This window comes from Euleptes europaea, chromosome 5, assembly GCF_029931775.1.
Source record: "Euleptes europaea isolate rEulEur1 chromosome 5, rEulEur1.hap1, whole genome shotgun sequence".
Taxonomy (NCBI): Eukaryota; Metazoa; Chordata; class Lepidosauria; order Squamata; family Sphaerodactylidae; genus Euleptes; species Euleptes europaea.
The window spans coordinates 68446046-68466572 of NC_079316.1; the positions used below are offsets into that span (position 1 = coordinate 68446046).

The 20527-nt window shown below is 41.1% G+C and overlaps 1 protein-coding gene across 7 annotated transcripts in view; it reads left to right on the forward strand.

Annotated features, from left to right (window-relative positions):
- The window catches only part of TACC2 (transforming acidic coiled-coil containing protein 2), a 164698-nt gene that overhangs the window by 142964 nt on the left and 1207 nt on the right, over positions 1 to 20527 (forward strand). For all 7 annotated transcript variants that reach the window (XM_056850218.1, XM_056850219.1, XM_056850221.1 and 4 more), the window contains 6 exons: positions 3249 to 3392; positions 5016 to 5092; positions 9483 to 9526; positions 17335 to 17495; positions 17886 to 17992; positions 19181 to 19301. In XM_056850218.1, the coding sequence (XP_056706196.1) occupies positions 3249 to 3392; positions 5016 to 5092; positions 9483 to 9526; positions 17335 to 17495; positions 17886 to 17992; positions 19181 to 19301 (654 nt within the window). The remainder of the gene's footprint in view (positions 1 to 3248; positions 3393 to 5015; positions 5093 to 9482; positions 9527 to 17334; positions 17496 to 17885; positions 17993 to 19180; positions 19302 to 20527) is intronic.

The following is a 20527-nucleotide window of genomic DNA, read 5'->3' on the forward strand; positions in this document are numbered from 1 at the left end:
AACAAGGACATTTAATAGTAGAATGGGAAAGACTCCAGACTGAGATCCTGGATGGACCAATAGTCTTTCTTAGTCTAAGGCAGCTTTATATGTTCTTTATACTGTCAGTGCTAAACAAAAATAAAGTGAAATGTACAGTACAGATAAAATTGACAGTTTCAAAGGGTAGCCATATTGATCTGTAGTAGAACAGCTAAAATCGAGCCAGCAGAGTCAAAGCTCCCAGGGATCTTTGACTCTCAAACACTCATATCCTGAAAATCTTGTTGGTATCTAAGGTGCTACAGGACTCAAATCTAGCTATAAATTTTACAGTGCACAATAAGATGATGGAACAAGGAAAAATGTGGCAAGATCATCACTTACTTTCGATAAGCTGAAGATCTGATTGTCTTGAACATTCATATTATAAACATCTTCAGTTGTCCTGGTTTACTTGGTAATATGGACCTATGCATATAAGCATTACTGTAAAGTTGAATCTTTGATTATCTAAACTATTTTATCTAAACTCTTCCAATACTGTGGTAAAGGAGGTTGTATGACAAGTTCCTCTCTTTTACTTCATTAATTGACACTTAAAAAATTATAAAAGGGGTCAATGTCAGCAGCAGCCTTTGAATTTTCAGTCTTTAACAAATGGCTACATGGATTTGACCAAAATAAATACCTCCAATTAAACAGCACCTAGTATATAACAAAGGGTGTTTAAAGCAGAGATGTCCGCTGATTAAAGAATTGAGTTGCTCATTTGCGACTTTATTGACTAAATTTGTATAACAAACATCAGTATACAGGATTTTAGAGTTGCCAAGTGAAGCATAAAGCATTATTAAGACTATTAAAAGATGTTTCCGATGACAGTAGGTGATGCAGGAAATTTGGCATTGGAAACTTACCATGTTAATCAGAGCTTTACATCGTTAGTTCCTTGGGTTAACTGTTCTCTTTAAGCAGCCATTGCCAAGGTCAAACAAATAACTGATGGATGAATCTTCTGGAAGATGCAATGTCTTACAGTAGCTAAGGAATAAGTGCAGATTAGTTATAATAGGATCTGCTGGATGGCTTTGCAGCAGCCTTAATCCAGTTTGGTAGAGGGTAAAAACTAGAATGGGTTTCTTTTTTTTTTTAATATCACATAGCTGAGTTTCTTTGCTAATTGTGTGACAGAGGAAAATTCCTGGCATCATGAACAATTTCACCGTGACAATTAAATTGTAATACATGCTATTTAGTATAAAACTGTGACCCTATTGGTCAATATCAAGTAGAATGAGTTACTTCCTAAAATGGCTTCATGAAAAAACACTGGAGTAAAATACCAGCCTGCTTAAATGAAGACTCTTGCAATAAAACCCCTCTGAGGGGGCCAAGCACTTAAAAAAAATAATTTTGTATGGGAAAGTCAAGAAGGATGATATTGGGAGTATAGTTCCAATATTTCTGGAATGACTTTCCAAATAACAATGATACTGTGACAGTGTAACAATGATAACAATGATACTGATATTTACGGTAATAAAAATGATAATACCCTTCCTGATCTTCTGATACAGAATTGTAAACTATAATTTTCCCAGTGCATGCCCCTAGTACCAACTGATCTGTGAGTTCTTTGTGGTGTAAGCCATGGTTTGGACTGTTGAACCATGTTGGTCCTACTAGGCTCTTACTCTGCTTAGTGTAAGTCCCCTAGTCTTAGTGTGGCTTGGAGTTTTAAGAGATGTTGAACCTGTGTTCCGAACAATAAATATGGAACATGCTGTATAAGAACTCAAAATGCTAATAAGCCCTACATTGTATACACTGTTGTAAAGAACTACATATATATCAAAGGCAGAACACACAAAATGTAAGTCACATGTATTTAAACGTTAGAGCATATACATGTTTGTAATGCATTAATTACAAACTGTAGCATAACATAGAACATAACAGAGAACAATACATATTGTAAAAGGTGTGAATGACATGAGACAGGAGTCAGGTATTGTATCCTGTTTCAAAATGCCTTCATCAGAAGAATATAAAATTGTAGTAAAAAATTGAAGTAAAATGAAACGTCTATAGCTAAACTCTAAACATTTGAAAACACTGCATCATCCTTAGTACAACAGAGTTACTGCTTGCTGTTTTCAAATGTGTAAACTTTACATTTTGTGGAAGTGAACCAGAATATTCAGTAGCTGTGCTAACTATAATCAGATGCTGAAGAAATAGCTGCAGAAATTTCCTTTTACTTCAGTTTTGTACTTGTCTTTACAATAGCGTGTACAGTATACTGCTCATTACCATTTCGGATATTGTGAATCTGTGTAACTGAAGATGATGGGGTAGGGGGTATCAGCAGAACACAGCCAGAGTTCCTGATTGCTATAACCCTTCCCTCTAGCAGTAGTAAGATAGAATACAGGTACCTCCACAAGACCTTTTATTATTTGGTTATTTATAGTCTCCTTTCTCACTGAGACTCAAGATAGTTTTTTATGATCAGAGCTGTTGGGTTCTGGTGTTTGGATGTTGAGCCATTTTTAATTCTAATTGTACTCACTCAGGAAGACCATCATTCCCTGTAGCTTGTTTTGCTCTGCGTGCGATAATAGTTTTGGAGCAGCAACTAAATACTTAAAGGTAAAGGACCCCTGTGCAAGCACCGGGTCATTCCTGACCCATGGGGTGAGATCACATCCCGACGTTTCCAAGGCAGACTTTGTTTACGGGGTGGTTTGCCAGTGCCTTCCCCAGTCATCTTCCCTTTACTCCCAGCAAGCTGGGTACTCATTTTACCCACCTCGGAAGGATGGAAGGCTGAGTCAACCTTGAGCCGGCTACCTGAAACCGACTTCCGTCGGGATCGAATTCAGGTCGTGAGCAGAGCTTTTGACTGCAGTACTGCAGTTTAACACTCTGCGCCACGGGGCTCCTAACTAAATACTTACTAAGAACTTAATAGAAACTAATAAACTATCAGAGAACAGTGATTAAAACATGGCTGCTTCTGTCCTGTCTGGGTTGCTGACTTCTGTGTAACCGTTCTTTAAGCAGCGGAGAGATTTCACTTTCTTCTGTTCCGTTCCACTCACATTAACATTTGTATATAGCACCAAAGATATATACAAATGGGTTTCCACTGTTTCCCACTCATAACTCCACATGTCTTTCTTTGATGTCCTGCTTTAAAATTGTCACAAGAAATACGGGTGGAGCCTATTGTTAATAGTCCATTTCTTAACTTCCTTTAATAGAGAGAGCCTGCAGTGCTATCGGATGTCTCCATCTCTAAAAGTGCGCTTTACTCCAGGATAAGCATCTCAGAGGCAGAAAGTACCTCTGGTTTGCTTTACCAGCAGCAAGACTTGGATTCTGCACTGAGAGTTGCCAGGGAAGAGGTAATTGTCATTTCAGATTAGGACATTCTGCCGCTTATTCGTGGATTTCCATAAATATAGTTCCTCTGAAGTTTGTTTGTTTCATTTTTAAAGCTGCATGTAAAAATTTGTTGACAGTTAAGATGCTGCAGTTATGGGCTGGTTCAGTAATATTAATCTTCTATTAATAGTTGACAGAGAATTGGTCAAGGGGAATCACACAAGCCCTTCTAAAGCCCCTCCCTTCTCACACATTAATTCTTATTTTCTATGGCTACGCTGACCCTTGGGTGTACACCTTCTTGAGATCTATATACTAGAAAACTGGACCCTTTCACATGCTATTGTATTTTTGATGATTTACTGTGTGGTGATTATTTGAATGCATACATTTTGGATCTCTGTGCAACTATTTATTTTAGCCAGTAGAGAAACAACATAATTAGTGACAGGCTGCCTCTCTGCATGTTTCCATGTGGCAGCTTCATTTTTCCCAGCATGATCTTCTGTTGCTGCCCTCCCTCCACCCTCTAAAACACATTTCGCCAACTGTCCAGGCTTTGTTTTTTTCAGTGGTTCCCTGTGCCTCTGGAGCAACCTCCTGGTTGAAGAAGAAGAGTTGGTTTTTATATGCCGACTTTCTCTACCACTTAAGGCAGAATCAAACCGGCTTACAACCACCTTCCCTTCCCCTCCCCACAACAGACACCCTGTGAGGTAGGTGGGGCTGAGAGAGTGTGACTAGCCCAAGGTCACACAGCTGGCTTCGTGTGTAGGAGTGGGGAAACAAATCCAGTTCACCAGTTTAGCCTCTGCGGCTCATGTGGAGGAGTGGGAATCAACCCCGGTTCTTCAGATCAGAGTCCACCGCTCCAAACCACCGCTCTTAACCACTACACCACACTGGCAGCATGGGCGTCTACTATCCTGGCTTTCTATCAAGGTTGCAAAACTGTTCAGAGCTTTGGTGGAAGGGAGGCCTGGAAAAAGGGAGAAATACTCTGCTGATGGCATAATAATTTTCCAGACTGTTTTTTAATATTTATATTTATTGTTTCAATGTTTGTTTTTATTAAATTGATTTTATATTGTTGTCATCCAACTTGGGTCCTGACATGCTCAGTAGAAAGGCGGGCATATAATTTTTAAATAAATAAAAAACAGAACATGTGAATTTCTACCATGTCTATGTGCCTAGAAGTCTTTGGTCAAAGCTGATGAAATACTTACAATGTAATTCATGAGCTAAGGTTTCAACATTTTGAATTCAGCTTCGTATGTTGCAAAGTTGTTACTGGAAATTTGAGTGGACTAGAGCTGCTTTACACATATTACAGATTTTTTAACTCCAGTAGAATTCAAACCAAGGCCTGAGCTACCTTCTTTCAGCCATATTCATTGTTGGAAATGTACATTTCCTATTTCTGGTCTGAAGTAGACCTTGGATACTGATTTGTCACTCTTCTATATAACTTTCTTACCCATAACATTTTGTTCAACAGCAAAAGTACAAGTATGGTCCCAGCTAACCAACCCCAGTGCATTTTGATTTAGAAATTTTGTTCTGCTACATTTCTTTAGGATATTCTGCGGCAACCTCCTTTTTGCTCTTTAAGATGTAATAAACGGTTTCTTTTGCAACAGGTTGTAACTAAGGAAAGAGAAGTATCGGAATGGAAAGATAAATATGAAGAGAGCAGGAGGGAAGTAATAGAAATGAGGTGAGTATGTGTTTGGGTTCTTTCTAAACCAGTACTTTAAAATGAATTAAATTGCTCCTGCGCTGTGTGGAATGTAAGGGATATGTTTATGACCTCGTGTAACTTTTGACAATTCTGGAAAGCAAGCAAGATTCCTATCAGACATAGTTCACCTAGCCCTTAAAAGAAAACCTCGTAGTGACTGTTTTACAAGGATCTTTTTCTTTAGCTTTTACTGTTAATTGAGAATCTGAAAATATGCTGGTAATATTTACATAAGAGCCCCGTGGCGCAGAGTGGTAAAGCTGCAGTACTGCAGTCCAAGCTCTGATCACGACCTGAGTTCGATCCCAACGGAAGTTGGTTTCAGGTAGCCAGCTCAAGGTCGACTCAGCCTTCCATACTTCCAAGGTCAGTAAAATGAGTACCCAGCTTGCTGGGGGTAAAGTGTAGATGACTGGGGAAGGCACTGCCAAACCACCCCGCAAACAAAAGTCTGCCTAGTAAACGTCAGGATGTGATGCACCCCATGGGTCAGGAATGACTCAGTGCTTGCACAGGGGACCTTTACCTTAATATTTGCATACACAGTTGAGATGACTACACGTTAGTCTGAGAAACCAAGCATCTGCCGTTTGGGTGGATACTGTTTTGAAATGTTTGTCATGGTCAACTCTTATGGACATTGCACAGAACACAAAGTCCTAAACCTCTTGGGCAAACCATTGAGCAATTCACTCTTATTCAGTTGTCATCGGGACTTGCACAGAACATCTTGGTGGTTTGGGTGCTACTGGCTTTGGGATCTGTTCATCGTGGCCAAAGTTAAATCCAGTGGAAAGTAACGTAGGATTTTGATTAAAGCACGGGTCATTTTAAATTTAAGGGCCTTATATATGGAACTAGTAGAATTTGTTTCTGTTTTGAGGATCTATCCTCAGCCTCTGAACTAATCGTGCCATATTCAGCACAACACACATTTTGGGGGAAGGGGAGCGCAGCAACAGTATAATCCTAAACAGAGTTGCACTCTTCTAAATCCATTGAAATCAGTGGGTTTGGAAGAGTGTAATTCTGCTTGAGATTGCACTGCAAGTCATGCAAAGAACTTTGAAAACTCACTTTGTAAAATGTGACTTGTCACTCAAAAACTAGGGATCAAGCTAGTCACATTTCATTAGCCTGATTCTCTGTGGAAAGGCATGGATCAGCCGCTTAAATCAGTTTTAATCTGCTTATTCTAGCTTGCCTCTTTTTGAAAACAAATTCAAAGTAGGATATGAGTGTGTGTTGAAAATGAGGACAATGCTTTGGAATAATAATTTTGCTTTCCAGGTTTTAATTTCATAAATTGAATGGACTGTGCTGTGACGTCACAGGTGACTTTTGTAGTTTTTCCACTCAGAACACAGTAATTTTAATATTGAAATAGATACAGGATTAGGCAATACAGTCTTCTGTCCCCACCCATACTCTTCAATGCAAAATTGCCAATTTTAAGGATTCACTTCCATATAGAATTGCAGAAGAGCAAAATCTGCCTTACATTCAAGTCACTGACAGATCTCTTATTGGATTTTAATAAGGCTGAATCATTCCTGTTCTAAAGTTATGAACTGTTTGTAGTTTTGTTAATGCAGGTCTTTTAGTCAGTTTAGTTCAGAAGTTTTGTAGCTTTGGAACTATTATTTTGCATTTGGGTGTCATGATAAACCTTGGTTTGTTTAAATCAGAAATTGTACCACAAACTCTGGTTATGTAAGGCTGGGTAGGATTCTCCATGTTGCTGTCATTACCAGTGAGGATTATTTTAAAAAGCCAGTGATGCAGAAAGGAAAAAGGCAACTGACGAACAAAAGTGTGCAGAAAACTCCAGTGCGGATGCTCCACTTCAAAATTTCCAAGAATTTTACATATCTAGTTATAATGATAGTAACAACAACAATAATAACAATAACAATATTTTATTTATATGCCACCCTCCCCCTGCCAAAGCAGGGCTCAGGGCAATTTACAACAAGATAAAAAAACATCATCAGTACAATAATAATATAGAACATAAAACACAAAAAATCAATACATTAAAATAGAGAATTAACAACATTTAAAATATGGTGATCACTAATCATTCAACACCCCCCCAGCTGTTAATCTAATAGCAGTCCAATAGCAGGGGGAAATTGTCAAGAATTCAGACTGGGTAAACATGAAAAAAAAAAGGGAGACTGGAGAGGGAGAGAGCTGGAAGGAAGAGGCAAGTGGTAGGGGAGCACAAGAATCCATGTCACTAAACAGATGTAAACCATGGCTGTCCTCAACCATAGGCCTGGCAGAACAGTCTAACAGGGTCTCTGGATCTGGAAAAAGATCTGTCAGGGCCTGTGTCTCCTTGGACAGAGAGTTCCACCTGACAGGGGCCATGGCCGAAAAAGCCGTGGCCCCTAGTCAAGGGCAGCCGGATAGTCTTTGGGCCAGGGATAACTAAAAGATTGTCAGAGGAAGAGCACAAAGCTCTTCGGGGGATATAACAGAAGAGGCAGTCCTGCAAATATGAAGGCCCCAGACCATTTAGGGCTTTGAAGGTAAGCACCAATACCTTGAACTTGATCTGGACATTAATCTGAAGTCAGTGTAGCTGGCAGAGCACAGGTTAAATATGTGCCCGTACAGCTGCATTCTGGACCAATTGTAGTTTCCGGAGCAGTTTCAAGGGCAGCCCTGCATAGAGCAAGTTACGGTCATCTAATTTGGAGGTGATTTTTGCATGGATCACTGTGGCTAGGTCAGAAGGAGACAGGTAGGGCATAAGTTGCTGGGGCCAGCGAAGATGGAAAAAGGCTGACCTAGCAACACTAGTGACCTGGGCCTCCAGAGAAATAGAATCATCGAGGATCACCCCCAGACTCCTGGCGGAAGCCGATGGTATCAACTGAACTCTGTCAAGAGTCCGCAAAAGATCTACTCAATCCAGTCCAGTGTGGCCTAGCCACAGGTCCTCCGTCAGTTTCAGCCGACTCTGCTTGAGCCATCCCACCACAGCCCCCAGGCACTCGGCTGGAGTATCTGGGATGGGGTCCATCCAGCTGTCAATCAACAGGAAGAGCTGGGTGTCATCAACATACTGATGACACCCCAGCCCAAAACTCTGAACCAGCCTGGCAAGGGGGTGCATATAGCTATTAAAAAGCATTTGGGAGAGGATTGTTCCCTGAGGCATCCCACACACTAGAGGACGCTGAGTGGAGTTCCTCTCCCCAAGCACCACCCTCTGTCCCTGACTATGGAGAAAAAAGATCAACCATCGAAGGGCTGTCCCACAAATACCTCAGATGTCAGCAAGGCGGTGGGTCAGAAGATAGTAATCGACCATGTCAGATACTGCTGATTGGTCGAGCAAGAGCAGTAGTGCTTACCCGTATTGATCCAGCAGTCTTCAGAGGTCATCTGTGAGGGTGGCCAGCACAGACTCCATCCTGTGGCCAGGCCGGAAGCGGGACTGGAACAGATCAAGGGCTGACATTTCATCAAGGCATATTGAAGCTGCTCAGCCACTGGCATTTCAACTACCTTGCCCAGAAACGGTAAATTCAAGACTGGGCAGTAGTTGGCCAGATCAGTTGGATCTAGAGATGGTTTCTTGAGCAGGGGTGTTACTACTGCCTCCTTCAAAGACCCCGGGAAGACCCCTGAACCAATGGATAGATTAATAATAGCTTCCAGGGGAGTGTGTACCTGCTTAGACTTAGGCTTTTACCAACCATAAGGGGCACGTGTCCAGGAGGCAAGTAGGTGGCTTTGCTGCAGCCAGGATCCTGTCAACATCGGTCCCTGAGAGCTGACTGAAATGGTCCAAAGTAGGGCCAGAAGACAGCCAAGGGGCCTCCAGTTCACTTACCATATCAAAGTTGGCCTGGCAGTTGTGTGGCATGATCATGGTGCTGCCTTGGAAGTGCATGTTTTTCGTGCAGAGAATCCCGGTGTTAATTCCTGGTAAAGATTTCTGATAGCAGATGCTGGGAAATGCCTTTCTCTGTCTGACATCCTGGAGAGACGCTGCCAATCAGAATAGTCAGTATGGAGATGCATGGACCAACTCAGTGCAAGGGTGGTTCTATGTATGTTCATGGGTGGTTGATAAAGCTCTCCATGCACTTATGAGTGTACACATTGTCCAAATATACCATGACAGCAGGGGATATCAAGCAGCTTACAATATGCAGGTGGCAGATACTATGTGTATTGTTCTGTATGTGAATTAATGCTTGATTAAACATTGTCATGTCAAAACTGGCACATATTTGTCTTCATGTATATAATGAAGCTATTTAGTAAGTCTTAGTCTGAATATATTTCATTGCAATCCTTAACCTTTTTTGGACATTTGTACCACTTTTTTCATTTTCTTTTATAGGAAAATTGTTTCAGAATATGAGAAGACGATCGCTCAGATGATCGGTAGGTGAAATTGTCATGAAAAAGACTTCTCATTCGTACATATTGAAAGTTCAGTTCTACTTCTGATCTCAGCTGTTCTTGTCCTTGCTTTAAAAATCAATACAACTTTTGATAGTATCTTTGGGACAGGGGTGGCTAGTTAGTCCCGGAGAACCAATCTTGCTTTCTGATTAAAATGAGCGCTGAGACACTTAGCTGGTTGCAGCTCTTGCTTTGTACATTCATCCTCTCCTCTGGATAGGATTTAATCTTGTACAGGGTTCTTGCATTTAAATATAACTCTTATCAGGATGACCCAGCTTTCAGTTCAGTGAATAATACCAATCGGTGACACTAAAATTATTCAAATTATTAGCAGAAGTTCTTATTTCACCAGTTGCTACATATGAGAAGCACAATAGTAACTGGCAATACTATCGTAAGGACCTTGGTCACAGTTCAGTACACAGTCCAAATAGCTGTGTGCCCACAACAGGGCACACAGCCTCCCTTGTCGCACAGCTCTACTTTGGGGAGTTGCCAAATGCACAAAGGTAATCTTTAGAAAAAGCGGTCGGAAACCTTCATTGCATAAATGCAATCCCTTGAACATATGTGAAGACGCTCTTGAGGATTGCAATGTGATAACAGGCTCCGTAGATTACAGTGGAATTTTATTTCCATGGTCATGTGCACAGTAGTCTCTCATATTGCAATTGTGGGTTGGACCAATATAATGCTGCAGTCAAGAAAATGATGGTTGATCAGGACAAAGATTCGTAGGGCAAGGGGACAACTGAGCAGTTGGTAAGCTCCACTCTGCCGAATATCCAGAATGATTTTTTTCGCATTTACTCTCAATCATCCATGAAAGTATTCTCACTAAACGCATGATTGCATGTCAGTGTTCTGTGTTGATACATAGGTAAATAATTTATATAAAATATTACTTCTGAAAATATTGCAAGACTCGTATATTTCGGGGGTATTTCTAACCTCTGTTAATATTTGAGTTTGTCTTGGGGACTCTAAATCAGGTTGGATAGGAGTGCGTATTGTAAGTGAAGACTTGAATCTAGTGCTGGGGTGGTACAGCCTACAGCCTGTACACCCACCATCTGCCCCCCCCCCAGAATGGTCTCAACACTACTTCCCAGCTGAGATAGACAACATTGTGAACACCGCCTGGAAAACTTATAGCAGAAGTTTCCCTGACTGGGTGAGTGTTCAGAATGCATCCACCGAGTTGAGAGAGGGAGAAGCAACATTCTCAAGTGTACCCCATCAGCTGCCTAGCAAATATGTGCTACACCCATGCTCTGGATGAAGCAGGAGTTTCATGGGCACGGGACATGCTTCTGTCGTGAGATAGAGATTTCTTTGTCCTAGACTGGAAGTGGCCATGACACAGAAGTCTGTCCCATTGAAAGAGCTGTGTTAATAAATTTCGTTCATAAAATTGTTTCCCTACTCCTACACATGAAGCTTCATTGTGTAAGAGTGGGGAAACCAACCCGGCTCACCAGATTAGAGTCCGCCACTCACGTGGAGGAGTGGGGGATCAAACCTGGTTCTCCAGATCAGAGTCCGCCACTCCGAAATACCGCTCTTCACCACTGCACCATGCTGGAGTTGTGCAACATCATGTAACAGAGCTGTTATGCATCCCACAGCTCCAGTCGGGACCCCTTAATGGTCGACCCAACTGCTTAATTCGTGCACCCCGGTCTAGGAGAACTATTTTATGGGGGGGGGGAATTATTAACACAGCAACATCTATATATTGCCTGTGGAAGTTTATGCACTCAGAATAAATGGTATTCATTAGAAAATGGTGCTACCAGGCTCAGCCTGACAGTTATTAATTAGATAAAAAATAAATCTTTATGTCTACTTCATTTGGGATGCAATGGCTGTTCAGACCCAGGACCCATGAAGGAATATAACCTTGAAGGGTTTAAAGTATTTATGTAACAATTGGAAGCTGTGTAATTTGGTTCTTGTCAACATGCAACTGTTAAGTCCAAGGGACTTGGTAAAGTCAGCTAAGTTCACAGTGAATATGGGTCTTGTAAATTGGGTGTAACCACATGTGTTCTTTCAGATGCAAATAAATTGGAACAGAAAACTTATTGTTTAGCAGATGAGAAACAGCTGCTAAGTTTCAGTTGCCCGGGAGTGCATCTTTTAGTTGAAGCCAGCTTATGGGGCTTCTGTTTCAGGAACACAGACAAATACAGAAGGATTTGTGCCAGTTAGAAATACGAAATTAAAGATTTCATTATACTTTGCATTTGTGGGTATAAACTGTGGTGTTTTGCACCTGCTCCAGTTAGTCGTTTCTGTTCCTGTTTGTGCATTTCATGATGCTTTCCTGATTTGTTCCTTTTATTAGTTCTCCCATGTCTTTCAGCACAATACGTGTGTTCTTAAGTGTTTCCAATATGTGCTGTGCACATATTGTGTTTGGTTCTGATAGCAGGCTATCTCTGGGAGCATCCCCAGTGAAAGAAATTTCCTTAGAGTTACCTATCACTTGCCCTTCGTTTTGAGCTCTCCGTGATTTGGCTTCCCTCAAATCAAGACGTAGAAACAAGTGTCTTGACCACGCCCGCTTAACTTTTATTCCTTTCTGCATTCTTCTCCCTTCACATAAATGAGCCCCTAGAATATGCCTGCCCTGACCTGGATGGCCCAGGCTAGCCTGATCTCGTCAGATCTCAGAAGCTAAGCAGGGTCGGCCCTGGTTAGTATTTGGGTGGGAGACCACCCAAAAGGGGTTGCCTGCGACTTGACAGCACTTAACTCACACACAGAATATGCCTCCTGTGCAAAAATCACTGTCTTGCAATGCTTCTCTTACTTCCAAGAGCTCAGAGTAGCTTATATACCATTCTTAGAGATATTCTAGCACTTCTTGGAGCCAGATCACTTTGTAGATCATATGCTTTAAAACTAGTCTCTGAGCACCGAGTCTCCTTTGGTGCTGCTAACTGGAATTATGAATACTGGGACAAAGTTTACTGCATTTGTGATTTTGATTCATTCCTCTCCTCTTGTCGAAACCTTAATTGAGAAGTTTCAGATCTTGCTTAGTCATTTTGAACTGCTTTGGGGGCCATCCTTTGCCGTTTCTCCACCAGTACAATTGAATCCCCACTGATCCCTATTCTTAACTATAGTGAAGATTAAATCGTGAGTTTCAGTGAAAGCTTGAATTTAGGGAACCGTGGGCTTTGACAGATTTGCAAATGTGCATGTAATTCTTGTGAGGGTCACCCAAAATAGACTTGAAAATCCTTGACTGGCATTTTCAGGCAGTATCCTGTTAGAGAGAAAAGAAGTACAGGTGTTGGCCTAAATGGCTGTTTTGCACGCAAAATAAAAGTCTTGTGACTCTTTTGGCTGCCCGCAGACTAACATGGCTGTGACCATAGAATTTATCTTGCACTGCTTTTCTGGAAGGCATTGTAACTACAGCCCATGCAGACCTCAATTTAGCTGGTATGCATTCGGTGTTGGTCACCTGGGTGTTGGGACCGGTGTAGGCCGATGACAGGGAAATAAGACTCACAGTGGTCAGGCGCTTTGGCGCATTTATCGTGGCTTTGATTTTTAAAACATAATTTCTGTAGTCTGGTTTCCACTCCCAACCTAAGTTCACTCACTTTCTCTCCCCCACCACCCTGCAGGATATAAGAAAAACTCAGTTTAAGAAAGTATATCAGAACAATTCCTGCTCACAGCTTGGAAGGATCCTTCTGAGCTCTTTATAAATCTGCAGTTTGAATATATTGTGCTCTTGATAGAAGACTGAATTAGGTCAACTGGTCCTGATGGAGCTTTTAAATAGCATCTAATTCACTGTTTTGTACTGTTCTAACTCTTGCTAGTGGCTACAGTGTTTGTGAGCTTAGTTCAGACTTACTGCTCTGAGGCAGGAACTCTTTCACGAATTGTGCAGCGCTTGTTTAGTATCTGTTGGCACCTTGCCTTTGAGATTGTCTGTCTTCAAATAATTTCTTTCTTTTTTAAAGCTGTTCAGTTTTCCTTAACATCTGTCTCTTGCATGGATGTCTGCACTGTAAAGTTCAATTGCATCTACATTGTTTTCAACATTTGAATAGTTTTCCACATTTGTCATAGTCTGACCTTGATCATTATACATAGTGCCAGTGTGCATTAACATACATACATACATATTTACATATGTACGTGTGTGTGTGTGTGTGAGAGAGAGAGAGAGAGAGATACGTTTACCTGTTTGAAGAACTCTTGCTAGAGACAAGGATTTTTTGTTCACTTTGAATGTTTCCTGGGCCATTTTGTACTAGTCTTATATAGAACCATTATTCACATTTATAACACTTCCTCTTGTTGAACCATTCATTCATACATTTATTTGTCCCTATATTAGACAGCTGGCACCCAATTCATTCATTCAAAATGATGGTTTGACTTTCTCCATCCTAAAACTAAAGGGCTATTGTGCTCTCTGTATTTCAGATTGTTGCATTTAAGCTTTTCTGCTTCCTTGATAAATTCCTTGATTTTTTCCCCCTATTTGCTTCCATTTTTGTTGCTTCTTGTTCTTTGCTTGCAAATCCAAAACCAAGGCAAGCCCGGTAAGTAAAGCTTTTGCCAACTTTGGCACCTGCAGACTGCATTTTTTCCCGTTTGCTTTTATCCTGTGTATTTTCTGTCTTTGTAGGGAATACCAGACCTGGAAAACTAACATGTTTCCAAAGCCTTGGCAGATTTTGAGAGTGGGATTCATTGTCCCCTTTAACCTCAGGTTCAGTGTCAAATAGTGTTTGACGTCATATTTTATCACTCCCAGATGACAGATACCCCAGTAGCTTACAAACTACTTGCAGTATTGCCTCGTGTATGATAGAAATTTCAGGGCTGATTGACATTTTCTTTTTGGCCACTTATTTATACATTTAAGAGAAGAAAGAAGCTCTTGCAATATTGCACTATCTTTCATGAGGCAGCAAGCACATTCCATGGAGAGATGTGAAAATTCCACTTATGGAGACAAGTCATTCAGTTCACTATAGGAAAGGTAGTTACTGCAGAATTGTGAAGAGAAGATGTGCCTTTCCCCTACTTTGGCATAATGTGAGAAGCTGCTCTTTCTGATGTCTGGTAGGAGAGAGTGGTGGAGTTTGTGTCAAAAAGGTAGAACAAAGGATGGGATATTTTGGAGCTGATTATGAAGAAATAAGAGAAATAACGTGAAGACCACAGTAATGCAGGAATTGTGCCAGACAATCAAAAACATATAGAGATTGAAATATTTGGTATCAAAAAGACAGAGATAGAATAAAAAATGGATTTCACCAGTTGATTTTGAATTTGCTTTACCATTCCATTGTTAAGAAAGTCTGGTACGTAGTAAAATGTAAAGATTTCTCAGTTCTGATTTCTTAGCTGTTCTGAAAAAACCAAAGGAAAAATAGGGGCCATGATCCCAGGTTGCATGCTCTGATGCTGTTCTCATACATGGGAGGTTATCAGCTTCTTTCTTGTAGCAGCTCTGAGTAATCTACCCCTCCCCCCCAAGTGCCCTCATAGTTGGGGAATGCTCCAGAGTAGGATTCCCTCACACAAAAGTAGAATGCCACCTTGAACCATAAGGAAAGGTGGGATATAAATGTTTTAATAAATTTAATAAATAAAAAAATCATTTCAGATGGGCATCATAACTTGCTCATGGCTTTTAAGTAATCACATTTGCTGACCAGCTCATGCTTAGAGTTATGTCAGGCTGTGGTTCAGTAGCTTCCTTTCCTGCTGATTCTAACCACTTCTCAAGAAAGTGTAAGGTTTCTAGCCTGCTGAACTGCTTTCCCTTATAATGCCCCTCCCTTATGAATTATAGTGGGTCATCCTTAATATCTCTTCTGCTGCTGGAACATATCAAAGCTCCCACATAATTTAAGAGGAGGAAAGTATATGTTCTCATTTAATAGTGTGAATACCAAGCCCACATTTTATAACGTAGTTGTGATGGCTTTTACTTTTTCTTAGCTACCCTGAAGTGTGTCTGAAGCATGTGTCAGTATATATATTGAAAATAATATTTTCAGTATAACTGCTATCATTAGGTAGACATGGCTACAGAAAAGTTCTTGGTCAAATGTGTTACAGGAAGCCGTTCTTATTTCCTTCCCATGTGTATAAAAGGTAGTTAAAATTAATCCTTCCTTTCAAAATTTAGTTTGAAATCTGGCTAATATCCTGTGCATCTCACACTTGAATTTCTCAAGCAACTTTTTAAAAACTGCAATCTACCTTTGTATCATATAGAACTATTTTAGTGCTTCACACAGCAGAATCTGAGCAAATAATTTCACAGCTGTACAGTATTGGATAGGAATAATTTTTTGTGCAGGATTAAGAGACAACTCTGGGAAAAGTTAATTTGCAACCAAGTCCTGGAGTTATAGGTTAAAATATAAAAGAGGGATGAGGTATTTTTTAGGAATTTAACTGTATATCAGAAATTATAATCAAATAAATAGTTTAAAATAAAGATCTGGTATTCAGTTACAGCACAGCTTGGATGGCCCAGGCTAGCTTGATCTTTTCAGATCCTGGAAGCTAAGCAGAGTCGGTCCTAGTTAGTCGTTAATAGGAGACCACCGAGGAAGTCTAGGGTTGCTATGCAGAGGCAGACAATGGCAAACCACCTCTGAATGTCTTTTGCCTTGAAAACCTTATGGGGTTGCCAAAAGTCAGCTCCAACTTGACAACACTTTCCACCACACTATTATTCAGAAGATGAAAAATTAGTTTATAAATATAAAAAAGGACATGTGAAGAATATGCCTGGGGCTGTAATCCTGCTCTCACATACTTGAGCGAAAGTCCCATTAAACACAGTTGAACCTACTTCCAAGTAAACCTGCTTAAGGATTGAGGTATAAAATTCCACGTTTATCTTTTAATGGAACATACCTCCTCAGCCTTATATTCATATTTGTTGAAAAGGCAATGACCACTTATATCATCAGATAAGGAAAGAAGACGCATATCTTAAGTGGTTACTTGAGCACTTCTCCGACAAGAATGTGTTTCAATTTCTGATGTGTGTTCAGTTCACATATGAGAACATGACATTGTAAATAGGAGAATAAAGATCACAAGATTCTACTGGAACTTTTTCTTTTTGGTTTTTTTTACGTATGTACAGATTTCCCAAGGACGCTCAGTGCAAAATGTGTAGGGGTTATTATCATATTGGAATGAATTGTTTACCCACTACACCATTGTTTTTTCTTCGTCTCTTCCCTGGTGCTTTATGTAATGATGGAATAGAAATTCATGGGCACACATGAGCTTCAGTTATAGAACGTTTTCTGCACACATTGTTAAAGAAGTAATAGGCATATGTCGCTTAGTTTTTTTTTAGGAAAGCGCTGAAAATAGTTGACTTAAAAAAAAACGTTGAGTATCTCTACTGAAGCTACACTAGATTATGCAAAGAGGTATATGTTACAGTACTCAGCATAATAGGGTTCATAGTAGGTGTGTTATACAGACATTCCTATCAAGGAGCTGGAGTTTGCTACAAGCCCCACATTAGTACACCACTGAAGACAATGCATGTTTGCCACCGTGGAGTTTGAATTTGCCTTTCTGGGGTCTTAACTTTGTTGCCACAGGATGGGATGATTTTGCACTTAATGCCTGTTTCTGTGCAAGAGAAGCACAGCTCATCAGCATTTCATTTAGAATATACCACTATCGATAGATGTGGTCACTTTGGTTTCCTTTGTCCAAAAATAAAATAAAAGAACTTCTATCATTGTTTTTCACAGAGGATGAGCAGAGAGAAAAGTCTATGTCCCATCACACAGTTCAACAACTAGTTATGGAAAAAGAGCAAGCGTTATCAGACCTGAATTCAGTGGAAAAATCTTTAGCAGATCTTTTCAGAAGATATGAGAAAATGAAAGAAGTTCTTGAAGGATTTAGGAAGGTAAGTGACTGTGAATGTATACCTGTAAACTTGTCCATGCACATATTTATCTGTCATACCTGTGAGCTTCTGCTATCATTTTAACTGAGGTTCCTTTGACGAAGGGCTGGATGTAGCTGGATGGTTCCTCTCTAGAAAATGACACAACTATCAAACCAGTCTAAGTTGGTAAGATGCATTTCTGGCCACCCTCTCCACCAGAAGATCTGGACATAGACTGTACTGAAATCTAACTGCTGTGCGTTAACCAGAAGTTGAATTATCTGTTCGTTGTACTTTCAGCAAAGAGGTGGTATATTTGAAATTGTAGAGCTTGATCAACCCAAAGAGGAAAAAATGAAATCTCATTCATGAATCTTCCAGTAACATTTCTTATTCTTTCCATTTAAGAATGAAGAAGTATTAAAGAAATGTGCACAGGAATACTTATCACGAGTGAAAAAAGAGGAACAAAGATACCAAGCCCTGAAAATTCATGCAGAGGAAAAACTGGACAGGTATTTCCCAATGAAAGGGAGAGGGGAGGAGACTCAGAGTTTTGATCAAAGACTTCACTCTAGTTTACCACTAGTTTAATTTTTTGCAATCTGAGTCTGATTAATTTTTAAAGGGTCAAACTGATCACTGTTCTGTTCTAAGGGAAGTCTTTTGTGGCCTGTATATATTCACCATGCCAGTGAAACTAATTGCATCTATTTGCATCTATTTATTGCCTTATCTATGAACATATGAAACTGTCCTACCTTCAGACAAATCATTGGTCCATGTAGTTTAATGTTGTCTGTTGTGATGTGCAGTGGCTCTTGAGGATCTCAGGCAAATAAAAGCCTTTCCCAAGCAAGCACCTGAGATCCTTAACTGGAAAGGCCAAGGATTGAACTTGAGACCCTCTGTGAGCAAAGCATGTGTGTTCTAACACTGAGCCATTTCTTCTGCATATCATGAAGAGAAATGATGAGCTATACTGAATTTCTGTCCATGATAACTCAAAATTCTGCTTAGCGCATCTCCCTAAGGCACGTCACCCCCAGTTTCTGATAATTCATTGCTTAAACTTTCAAACCCTAAACGCTAGGCACCTGCTTTTTAAAACCAGTGTTGTTTTTGGAATCCAGTACCAAAACTTGTACTTGTGCAGTATGATTAACACAACCATAGCACACATGCAGCCTTTCCTTATGATAAAATTCCCATTGAATTGTTGTGTGGCATGTGATGCAGTAATGGAACCATTTTTTGCAAATTTTGTGGCTGACATAACTGTGTACCAAAGAAGCTTCTGGTCCCATTGCTCATTCACACTGAGAGCCAATGTGGTGTAGTGGTTAAGAGCGATGGTTTGGAGAGAGGGGCTCTGATCTGGAGGAACCGGGTTTGATTCCCCACTCCTCCACATGAGGGGTGGAGGCTAATCTGGTGAATTGGATTTGTTTCCCCACCCTACCACATGAAGCCAGCTGAGTGACCTTGGGCTAGTCACACTCTCTCAGCCCTACCTACCTCACAGGGTGTCTGTTGTGGGAAGGGGAAGGGAAGGTGGTTGTAAGCCGGTTTGATTCTTCCTTAAGTGGTAGAGAAAGTTGGCATATAAAAACCAACTCTTCTTTTGATGTGCACATTCTTCTTATTCAGAAGACACCAAAAGAAGACATTCCTCCTCAATCACTCTTGTTTCGTTTCTATAGAGCCAATGCTGAAATTGCACAAGTCCGCGGCAAGGCCCAGCAAGAACAAGCAGCTTACCAGGCCAGTCTCCGTAAAGAGCAGCTGAAGGTGGATGCGTTGGAAAGAACACTGGAACAAAAGGTAACTTGTTGCCAATTACGTCATAATGCTAATGGTAGAAGCGCCAGTGTTTTTGGTACCCGCTAGTCCAATGAGGCAGTGACATGCCTGAACGAATCCAGAATGGGACAATTCTGGTCACTACTTTGACTACATGATGATTTCTGGTAAATTTAAGTCACAACTCATGACCCCACAATCAAACTCAGTGCATTTGTATTCAGGCATTAGTTTGCAAGTACAGCCAAGACTTGACCACCGCATGACAGAATGTGCTTTAAGCTCCTTGCTTTCCACTGACAATGAGCCTTGGCTGGAGTTCACTTGATTATGGAGTACAATGTTGATATTTTTACCATCTAGTTCCCACTGAAGTTGGCCAAAATTTGTGAGCACTCTGTAGATACCAGCTCCAATATTCTCCCAATGGCTGCTGCTCCATACAGTGACCATAACAATTGCACTGCATACACAGTGGGCTAGTGTGGATAGTACATAGCCCTGTATAAAGTGTAGAGGGGGAAAAGCCACCTGGACCCCCTCCCCCAGCCAAGCCCTGCCTCTGATGCTGGTGGAAATCAATGCAGTGGTATAATATCTGGATGTTATGAATCCCAATGTGTATAGGTACGTGTGGTAGACCCCTAAATTAAATCTAGGCTGCAGACACGGAGCCTGCACACATTGCATCTGTTCAGATTTGGATGTTTGTGGAAGTAGAATAGGGAGACTGGGCATTTTTTCCCCTCCTACATGTTCCCTGCCATGTGTATTGATCAAACCAGCCCATAATGTCATTTATGTGCACATCCCATTTTCCAGGGACTGAGCTGAGCATCCCGGGTTTAAAAATAGAATGGAGTTCTTACAGCCCATTCCTGAGCTGGCAGCAGCTGGGGACGGTGGGGAGGAGGCACAGCTGTGCCGCCTCCTAAGCAATTCTACGCCCACCTTTTAGAGGCCTTTTTTTTTTTGTCAAACGGGGCCTTTCACCCCATTGAGAAAAGCGAGGCTGCTCAAGCAAAAAGCTGGCGCAGCCTCGTTCCTCTCACCGGAGTACCCGGGGTGAACGGGGACAGGAGGCTGCCTAATGGCAGCTCCTCCCCCAGGAACATCCCAGGAACTCCTCCAGGGACGCCCCCGGGATGCCAGCGCAGTCCTTTACGCTGGTGGGATGCCGGCTTCCTGGAGTGGCGCTGCTGTGGCGGCACCCAGCAGCCAGCCCTCCCTGCCAGAGTTGGGGCCAC